This window comes from Polypterus senegalus, chromosome 10 (genome assembly GCF_016835505.1).
Source record: "Polypterus senegalus isolate Bchr_013 chromosome 10, ASM1683550v1, whole genome shotgun sequence".
Classification (NCBI taxonomy): Eukaryota; Metazoa; Chordata; class Cladistia; order Polypteriformes; family Polypteridae; genus Polypterus; species Polypterus senegalus.
In genome coordinates this window covers 31,805,791-31,816,803 of record NC_053163.1, presented here as the reverse complement: position 1 = coordinate 31,816,803, position 11,013 = coordinate 31,805,791, and the positions used below count along the sequence as shown (strand labels likewise).

The 11,013-nt window shown below is 40.7% G+C and overlaps 1 protein-coding gene across 1 annotated transcript; it reads left to right on the top strand.

Moving 5' to 3' along the window:
• Nucleotides 1–2,214: 2,214 nt before the first annotated feature.
• LOC120538149 (induced myeloid leukemia cell differentiation protein Mcl-1 homolog) lies at nt 2,215–4,879 on the top strand. Its single transcript, XM_039767587.1, has 3 exons — nt 2,215–2,233; nt 3,998–4,245; nt 4,706–4,879. Exons 2-3 carry the CDS (start codon nt 4,045–4,047, stop codon nt 4,877–4,879), a joined length of 375 nt encoding a protein of 124 aa, XP_039623521.1. The 5' UTR covers nt 2,215–2,233; nt 3,998–4,044.
• Nucleotides 4,880–11,013: the final 6,134 nt, after the last annotated feature.

Sequence of the window (11,013 nt, the reverse complement as noted above, 5' to 3'; positions counted from 1 at the left end):
TCTCGCTGCAACCTGTGGGTGGGGGTGTATTAATATTTAAGAGTATTTCCGACAAAAATGAATACGGGAATAAAAGCACATCGAAATGTGACAAATAACGTAAAACGTGCGCATAAAAATACTCTTAACAAATTTTATTTAAGAAACAAAGCACACGAAAGATGCCTTGATATTAAAAGTGCCGTTTTCACTCAACAAAGTTGGCTCTAGATGGGCGTGTGTCTGTTCGCCTGCGATGATCTGTCACCATGTCCAGAGTTTGTTTTTGGCTTACACCCCCAAGCGACCCTGATCTAAATTAAGCAGATTGGAAAATGACATGATATGATACAATTACGTAAGTACATTAAGAAATAAGCAACAAAACGTTTAATGACACATTTATACTAGCATTTATTTGTCACATTTCACACTGTTTTTATTTGCGTATTTATTTTGTCTGTAGAACGTGCGACAAAAATGTGCATATATATTTACTATAAATAAAATTTCTAAATCATTGTCTATCCAAGTAACAGTGTAAGTCTGGAAAAGCAGCCACCAATTATTCAGTATTTAGCATACTACAGGTTATACCATTGGCCATTTTGCTAACCAACAGTGCATAAACCTGTTTGCTGTTCAAATCAATGAAAAATAAAAAACAATTAGTGTAATCTTTCCAAGTGATTGCAAATGTCCCACGTGCTTCAGCCTAAGCAAACTTGAAATGTTCTTGATGTTGGTTGCGTACAGTATACGTACTTTACAAGTTATTTCTTATCATATTTATGTATATGTACAGTAATTGTGACCAAGGTTTCCAACTTTATAAAGTAATAATGTCCAAATATTTTCAATTTTTACATATTCTCTAATACACATATTTAATGTGTTTTATGTTTGTACATGTTTGACTTGTGTATGCTGGCCATACATTAAGTATTCTTGACCAAAAATAACACACTGAGCACTCCTTGTTGTATCACACTAGTTTATAACACAAACTCAAAGCATCATCAGTGTTTGTATGGGTGGTGTCAGAAGTCCTTTTAAAGTTCACACTGCCTTAATGAGTGGAAATAGTCTGTCAGTGGAGGTAATACAAAGTGATGCACACTGACACGGACAAAATACATTTATTCCAAAATCTTTAAGAATAGTCTTGTGCTAGTTCAATTCCCTGCTTTATATTTTAAGTATTTGGCAACATAGTTTGAGAACAGTGATCTTAAGATCAATTGTACTAACTTTCTTTTATCGTCTTTTGATTACATTATTGTAACGTGTAACTGGAGTTGTTGGGAAGCATCACATTTTGATTATTACTTTTCAGCCTCTGATTAATAGGTTACAATTTAAAAATACATCCATTTTCTTAACCACCTATCCAGGGCGTGGTTGTGGTGCAGCTGGAGCCTATCGATCTTTAATCAACAATCATTGGGCGCAAAGTAGGAATAACACCTGGACAGGATACCACTCCATCTCTCCACGGATGTCGAACTCCAGGCCTGGAAGGCCGCAGTGGCTACAGGTTTTCATTCTAACCCTTTTCCTAATAGAGTGACCAGGTTTCACTGCTAATTAACTTCTTTTCCCTTGAGTTTAATAGTCCTGTGTTTAAGGATTCGGTCTTCTGAATTGATTCTTTTCATCATTAAAATGACAGTCAAACAGAAATGAGGTGTGAAATGAGCCGACAGATGACCAGCTAAATTGGGGCTTCAAACTCCAACCAGTTTCCCTCCAACCAGGTTCTTAATGAGAAGCCGATTCTTGCTGTTAATTAAACCCGTTATTTAATTCTGCAGCTTGTTCCTGCTCTCATTCTGCCACAGCAGACATTTCCAAAACTGTTGATTTTCTGTTTTTTCTAAGAACACATCAAACTCTTCTAGTGACTTTGGAGATAAACCTTACTGAGACCTTCACCTTTCTTTATTTCCACATATTGTGTGATGGGCACAGGTTAGCTGGACATGTGGCAGCTCATTTTGTGTCTAATTATTGTTTGGCTGCTAATTAAGAAAAAAGAAACAACTAAGGGGCCTCAGCCAAGTTAATTAAAGCTAAGGAAAAGCAAGTTAATTAGCAGGCAAAACTGATCACTAATTAAGAAGATGTTTAAAATGAAAACCTGCAGCCCTCCAGGACCCATGTCTTAGTAAACACACTGGCCAATTCAATAAAGCCAATTCACTTAACCTGCATGTCTTTGGACAATGGGAGGAAACAAAAAAAAAGCATTTGGGTAAGCTTGAAAGAAATGTCTATTGCTCATTCTGTGCCTCATTCTGTTGCTGGATCATCCCCTAGAAATACATTTCTGTATCTATCACAGCACGAGTCCAGAGTTTCCTTTGTTAGTAGGTTGTTATTGCTCCATATGTCATTATTACGTAAGACAGCCAGAACCTGTCCATGTAGGAAGGGAAAACAGCCATGCATTCATAAAACAATTTGTCTCTTTCAAACTAACAAACAACTTTTTAGCGATCTTAAGAGCACAGAAAGGAAGACTGTGATAAAAGTTTTCCCACAGTATCAAAATGAATCCCTTGGTGTAGAGAACCAAGATAAGTCTGGGGTGACCATCTGTCCAGGTAGATGATTCTGGACTGGAAAGACTGATGTAGTGTCTTTTAAAACAAATCACTCCTGCACAGCATTAATTACACAGTCATTAAGGTATCACTCTTAAGCTTTTGGCTCAAGAGGAGACAGAGTGCTGGAATGCAGTTTTAAGGATCAGGTGACGATGTTAATCAAAAGCCATTACAGTTGTACTAGACCAGCTTGGATTATACATAAATTCAAAACAAAGGCTAGGTCATTTAAAAAAAAAAAAATTGTTCACGTTAGACATTACAAGTTCACAATTACCCAACATCCACTATATATATATATATATATATATATATATATATATATATATATATATATATATATATATAAATAAAAAAATACTTAAGCACAAAAGGCTCTTTATTCTAAAAAACTTTCAAAACATAGGTAGGTCATGTATTATGATGGAAGCCTGTGTGCTCAAGTAAACATTTTTTTTCCCCAAAAATGGGGGTTGGGTAATTGTGAACTTGTCTGATATGTGTGGCACGGCGGCACAGTGACTAGCGCTGCTGCCTCAGAGTTAGGAGACCCGGTTCACTTCCGGGTCCTCCCTCGTGGAGTTTGCATGTTCTCCCGTGTCTCACGTGGGTTTCCTCCTGGTACTCCGGTTTCCTCCCACAGTCCAGAGACATGCAGGTTAGGTGCATTGGCGATTCTAGATTGTCCATAGTGTGTGCTTGGTGTGTGTGTGTGTGCGCGCTTCCGGCGGTGGGCTGTTGCCCTGCCCGGATTTTGTTTCCTGCCTTGCACCCTGTGTTGGCTGGGATGGCTCCAGCAGACCCCCGTGACCCTGTAGTTAGGATATAGTGGGTTGGGTAATGAATGGATGTCTAATATGTGAACAAAGATTTTTGATAACATTCCCTTGCTTTTGTCCTCGTTTTCAAATCGGGTTGAGATGTTGTTATTTTGAAGTTAAATGTTAGTGGTGTTTGGCATATTTCTATACGCTGTAATACATTTTTCTTCTCTTTGACTGACTGTTTAATTTTAAATTTGGTTGTTTGATAGAAGCCCGACTCGAATATAAAAAAAAAAGAGATGTTTTTCTGAATACTGCTCCAATTACATTAAAGTATTACCTTTTATTAGGTGTTTTATTGATTAGTTTATTCAGTGATTATACTAATGCTTTGAGCTGCAGTGAAATCTTTATCTTTCACTCACCTTTGTCTCATTTGTAGATAGCAGAGTCTTGGTAGTTAGACATCAGGTTTTGGAAGTTTACTTACGGTTTCATTGTGTTGAATACATTTCCATGGTTGCTGTACAGACCACATGCAGTGCTTTACTAAATGCTGTTTCTTCCGATCATCCTTCTACATAGGGTATCAAATAAGTTTAGAATCTTGTAGGGTTTTAAATATACATTCTGTTTCCTTTCCAGAAGCTCTGCAGACGATCGATTTCTCCCAGAAGGAACTCCTTGAGTACATGACCGATCTTGCTCAAGACATGCTCACTGAGAGAGTAATGAAATGGAGACATGTTACAGGCTTCATAGTATTTGGGTCAGCTGTAGCCAAGCACCTAAAGCAAGTCCACCTGGAGCATTGCATCCTGCCCTTAGCAGACCACATTTCTGCCTTACTGCTTAAACATTGTAAGGATTGGATGGTGAAAAATAGAGCTTGGGTATGCAAAACACTTTTGCTATTATTTCATACCTTTATAATGTGATTATTTTTAAGATCTGAGAGTGGGGGTGGTGTTTTTTTCATATCTTTTTTTGTGGGTGATGGCTAGTTTTAAGTTACCACGGAAGTACCTATTTCTAGTGTAGTACTTGATCCTGTAATATAGTCTGAATTACAGAATGCTGAAAATGTGCTCGAAAGAGCTATGCAAAGTGTACTCTATGTTTTCATTCAGTTAGCCATTGTTTGTGAATGAGATGAACTTTTCCTGGACTGATCGTGGTAGCAGTCATTCTAGTCACTGCTTTTTGTGGGTGACTGAGAGGTCTGCCTTCTTTATTCTGTTTATTATTGTTCTGTTGATCATTGCTGACATTGAAAAAGCAGAAGTAGTATAATTAGCCGCCACCATTTTCTTAACCATGTTTTTTTTTTTCTTTTCCCATCTCTCTGTACAGGAAGGTTTTGCAGACTTCTTTCACATTGTAGTCCGTGAACCAGAAACTTGGCAGTTCCGAATCACCTTTTTAGGATTGGCATTCCTAACAGATGGCCTTGTTAGTTTTTTTAAGTTAAATGAAATGCTGCAGTTCCTTATTCAAATTTTACATTATTTTTTTCATACTTTTTAGTTTTGTTAATAAACTGACTGTTTCTCAATAAGATTTGTTTTGATTAATTTTATCAGTCTGTGTCTGAACCCTTTGTCTGGGTAATACACTTGATACGCTGGGCTGTTCTTGTCATATCCCGGGAATATACCCTATTCACATTTGGACTCTAGTTTTTTTTTGAGGTCATGTTTGCACACGTAACAGTCTGACCCAAAAATCCACATTTAGACAGGTTTGACTTCTCCCAGTCAGCACAAAGTAAAGTGCATTTTTGGACAGCTAATGGCCAAGGTTTCAGGTAATCCATTTCCTAACAGAAGACATCTACCCATTTTAAAAAGGCTCTCCACTACTGCTCAGTTGTACCATTCTGACAAGGAGAATAAGGGAATGAAGCCTTGGGTCTAACACCCTTATTCCTCACGAGTGATTGGAAAGCTTCTTCCATGTACTCAGTACCATTATGTGACCGTATACACTGGACTTCACCATAGGGTGCACAATCTGCCAGGAATCTCACTGCTGCCAACAATCTTTCAGATTTGTTTTAAGGAATTAGACAAATACTGCTCCTGAGAAGTCAACTGTAAAGAACACTACATATCTAAATCTGTCTATAGTGACTGGATCAATTGGACCTGCTAAGTCAGTATTTACCAGGTGTATCGGAACTTTAGCATCAGGTTTCTTTTCTTCTGTTGTTAACAAATTTTCCCTCAATGCAAACATCACAGTCTTTTGTCTTATCACTGGTGATTTTCATCCCATTAACAATGCCCAATAACTGCAACATGTCATCAACATTACAGTGTCCTGGAATTTCACACCAGGCTTAACATCACAAGATAAACTGACTTTGTCTGCTACAGTATGTTGTTAATAAAACTATTACACTATTTCTGTTGATTTACAGTCCTCAGGTAGTACAACTCCATCATCAAAAATTACATTACATATTAGAGCTCGACTTATCAGACATTTGTCACTGATAAGAATTAAAAAAAAAAAAAGTAAAAAGTCTGATTTCCAGTAACAGGTGTTATAAGCCGATAAAAGCTCCTCCCCCCGATCAAATAAATAAAACCTCAAGTGCAAAAATGTTTAAGAAAATATGCATATAAATGATCTGTTTAAACTAATGACAAAAATGTGTCCATCAGCATTTATTCAGAACAATATCCAGAAAAAAATAACAAAAACAATAGATGTCTCTCAATAACAATGTAACTAACACTTAAACTGTAATTCAGAAGCTCAAGAATACAGTTGGGTCCATAAGTATTTGGACAGTGACACAGTGTTCGTAATTTTGACTGTACAGCACTACTTTGGATTTTGAAATGAAGCACTCAAGACGTGATTGAAGTATATACTTTTTGTTAAACCCCTTCAATTAAAGCTTATTGTCTGAGTCGTTTAGGAAAAACACACACTTTTTTACATGGTTCCCCCTATTTTCAGGTTCTCCAAAGTATTTGGACAAACTCATTAATATACAGTCATATGAAAAAGTTTGGGAACCCCCTCAGCCTGCATAATTTACTTTCAACAAAAAGATAACAGTGGTACAGTTGTGCTTGAAAGTTTGTGAACCCTTTAGAATTTTCTATATTTCTGCATAAATATGACCTAAAACATCATCAGATTTTCACTCAAGTCCTAAAAGTAGATAAAGAGAAACCAGTTTAACAAATGAGACAAAAATTTTATACTTGGTCATTTATTTATTAAGGAAAATGGAATATTACATATTTGTGAGTGGCAAAAGTATGTGAACCTTTGCTTTCAGTATCTGGTGTGACCACCCTTTGCAGCAATAACTGCAACTAAACGTTTCCGGTAACTTTTGATCATTCCTGCACACCAGCTTGGAGGAATTTTAGCCCATTCCTCCGTACAGAACAGCTTCAACCCTGGGATGTTGGTGGGTTTCCTCACATTAACTGCTCGCTTCAGGTCCTTCCACAACATTGATTAGATTAGGGTCAGGACTTTGACTTGGCCATTCCAAAACATTAACTTTTTATTCTTCTTTAACCATTCTTTGGTAGAACAACTTGTTTGCTCAGGGTCGTTGTGTTGCTGCATGACCAACCTTCTCTTGAGATTCAGTTCATGGACAGATGTCCTGACATTTTCCTTTAGAATTCTCTGATATAATTCAGAATTCATTGTTCCATCAATGAAGGCAAGCCGTCCTCGCCCAGATGCAGGAAAACAGGCCCAAACCATGATACTACCACCACCATGTTTCACAGATGGGATAAGGTTCTTATGCTGGAATGCAGTGTTTTCCTTTCTCTAAACATAACGTTTTCATTTAAACCAAAAAGTTCTATTTTGGTCTCATCTGTCCACCAAACATTCTTCCAATAGCCTTCTGGTTTGTCCACGTGATCTTTAGCAAACTGCAGACGAGCAGCAATGTTTGTTTTGGAGAGCAGTGGCTTTCTCCTTGCAACCCTGCCATGCATACCATTGTTGTTCAGTGTTCTCCTGATGGTGCACTCATGAACATGAGCATTTGCCAATGTGAGAGAGGCCTTCAGTTGCTTAGAAGTTAGTGTTCATCGGAGGAAGTGAAGTGTTTCCTCCAGGACACATTGAGCGATCCTAGGAGGGATCAAGATCTCGATGCCAATAAAGCCCTCATCAACCCTGCCCTCCCAATAACAGCATTCAAGCTGGGGGAGCCAAGTCTGAAAGAGGTCATCAAGGCAGCCCGATCAGCTTCCACTCCAGGCCCAAGCGGCATACCCTACCTTGTCTTTAAGTGCTGCCCTGCGCTTCTCCAGCACCTATGGAAGAACTTGAAGGTGATCTGGTGAAGAGGGAAAGTCGCCAACCAGTGGAGGTGTTCTGAGGGAGTGTGGGTTCTAAAGAGGAGAATTCCAGGAACATCGAACAGTTCGAATGATCTCCTGCTGAGTGTAGAAGTAAAGGTGTTTTTCAGCATCATTTCCAAAAGACTGACAGAGTTCCTCCTCAAGAATAACTACATCGACCCCTCTGTTTGGGGGTTCCTAGAGTACCTGACTGCCTAGAGCACACAAGTGTAGTAACTCAGCTGATCAGAGAGGCTCACGAGAACAGAGGCGACCTTGCTGTGTTGTGGTTGGACCTGGCCAATGCCTTTGGGTCTATACCACACAAGCTGGTTGAGCTTGCACTAAAATCGCCACCATGTTCCCAGGAAAATCAAGGATCTGATCCTGGATTACTATAACAACTTCAGGATAAGGGTCATTTCTGGGTCAGAAATATCACACTGGCATCAGCTTGGCGAGGGAATAATAAAAGGGTGCACCATCTCAGTTATTCTCTTTGCCCTTGCCATGAATATGGTGGTCGAGGCAGCCGAGGTAGAATGTAGAGGGCCCCTGACTAAGTCGGGTGTACAACAGCCCCCGATAAGAGCCTATATGGATGATCTAACCATCACGACAACATCGGTCCCAGGGAGCAGGTGGATCCTACAAGGACTTGAGAGACTCATCACATGGGCAAGGATGAGTTTTAAGCCTTCCAAGTCAAGGTCCATGGTACTGAAGAAGGGGAAGGTGAATGATAAGTAGCGATTTGCTATTGCAGGAACAGTCATCCCATCTATTACAGAGCAGCCAGTCAAGAGTTTGGGGAAAATCTTTGACTCAAGTCTGAAAGACACAGCTGCCATTCAGAAATTTATGCCGGAGATTGGGACATGGCTCACCAAAGTTGATAGGTCTGGCCTGCCTGGTAGGTTTAAAGCCTGGATCTATCAGCATTCAATCTTGCCCCGGGTCCTATGGCCTCTGCTGGTATATGCAGTCCCATTTTCAACAGTTGAGTCCCTTGAAAAGAAGATCAGCAGCTTTTTTCGGAGGTGGCTGGGACTCCCACGCAGTCACACCAGCGCAGCACTGTATGGAACAAGGAACATCCTGCAGCTGCCATTTAGTGGCCTCAGAGAAGAATTCATGGTAGCACACACCAGAGAAGCCCTACAGTACAGGGACTCCAAGGATTGTAAGGTGTCAGCAGCTGGCATTGAGGAGAGGACAGGCAGGAAATGGAGGGCGGAGAAGGTTGTGGAGGTGGCAGAGTCACGCCTGAGACAGAAGGCTCTGGTTGGCACCGTGGCAACAGGTAGAGCAGGTCTGAGCTACTTCCCAAAGACCCAGGTCAGCAAGGCCCAGGGCAAGGAGAGAATCCATCTACTCCAGTAAGAGGTCTGAGCAGGGGTGGAGGAAGAGAGAGTGAGCAGGGCAGTAGGACTCCGGCAACAGGGTGCGTGGACAAGGTGGGAGAGTACTCTCCAGCGAAGGATCACATGGTCGGACATCATGCAGAGAGACTTCTTTCGTGTCCGGTTCCTGGTGCAGGCGGTCTATGATGCCCTGTCAAGCCCAGCAAACCTCCACGTCTGGGGAAAGAGCGAGACACCATCCTGCCCACTTTGTTCTGGAAGAGGCTCTCTAGAACATCTACTCAGCAGCTGCCCTAAGGCACTGGCAGATGGCTGCTACCGGTGGCGCCATGACAAGGTGCTCAAGTCAGTTGTTGAAAGCTTGACTGCAGCCATCAAGACAAGCAAACTCCTCCACAGCCCTAAGAAGTCAGTTACCTTCGTTAAAGCGGGAGAGCAATCCCAGGCAAAGGCAGTAACAGGCCTCTTCCACACAGCCTCTGACTGGCAGCTGCAGGCTGACTTGGGAAACCAGCTAAAGTTCCCGCAGCAAATTATAACAACAATACTCCAGCCATACATGATCATTACATCTGAGGCCTCAAAACAGCTGATCATGCTGGAACTGACAGTGCCATGGGAAGAATATATTGAGGAGGCTAGTGAGAGAAAATGCGCCAGGTACCAGGAGCTAGTGGAGGAGTGCAGGGGCAGAGGCTGGAGGGTACTCTATGAGCCCATAGAAATTGGTTGCAGAGGATTTTCAGGACGCTCACTCTGTAGAGTCCTCACACGGTTGGGCATAACAGGAGCGGCCAAGAAGAGGGCCATTAAATCCGGAAGTGAAGCCGCAGAGAAAGCCTCAAGGTGGCTTTGGATGAAGAGGGCCGATCCGTGGATTGCTACTGGGATACAAGTTTGGGAGTGATCAACCCCGGCTGGGTCGCCTGAGTGAGGGTGTATGATGTTGCGAGACCCGAAACACCCGATGACCTCAGGATACATCACTGATGTGCCTAGTGCATCCAGGTGATGTTTCTTATATTGTCTGACTGTGGATTGGTGGAGTCAAACTCTTTAGAGATGGTCTTGTAACCTTTTCCAGCCTGATGAGCATCAACAACTCTTTCTGAGGTCTTCAGAAATCTCCTTTGTTCGTGCCATGATACACTTCCACAAACATGTGTTGTGAAGAGCAGACTTTGATAGATCTCTGTTCTTTAAATAACACAGGGTGCCCACACACACCTGATTGTCATCCCATTGATTGAAAACACCGACTCGAATTTCACCTTCAAACTGCTAATCCTAGAGGTTCACATACTTTTGCCACTCAAAATATGTAATATTGGACTTTTATTTATTGAGAAAATGATCGAAGTATAATATTTTTGTCTCATTTGTTTAATTGGTTTCTCTTTATCTACTTTTAGGACTTGAGTGAATATCTGATGATGTTTTAGGTCATATTTATGCAAAAATATAGAAAATTCTAAAGGGTTCACAAACTTTCAAGCACAACTGTATGTCTTTCATTTCCTAGGAACATCTGAGTACTGGGGTGTTTTCTGAACAAAGATTTTTAGTGAAGCAGTATTTAGTTATATGAAATTAAATCAAATGTGGAAAACTGGCTGTGTAAAAATGTGGGTCCCCTTGTAATTTTGCTGATTTGAATGCATGTCACTGCTCAATATGATTACTTGCAACACCAAATTGGTTGGATTACTTTGTTAAGCCTTGAACTTCATGGATAGGTGTGTCCAATTATGAGAAAAGGTATTTAAGGTGGTCAATTGCAAGTTGTGCTTCCCTTTGACTCTCCTCTGAAGAGTGACAGCAAGGGATCCTCAAAGCATCTCTCACAAGATCTGAAAACAAAGATTGTTCAGTCTCATGGGTTAGGGAAAGGCTACAAAAAGCTCTCTCAGAGGTTTAAACTGTCAGTTTCAACTGTAAGGAATGGAATCAGGAAATGGAAGGC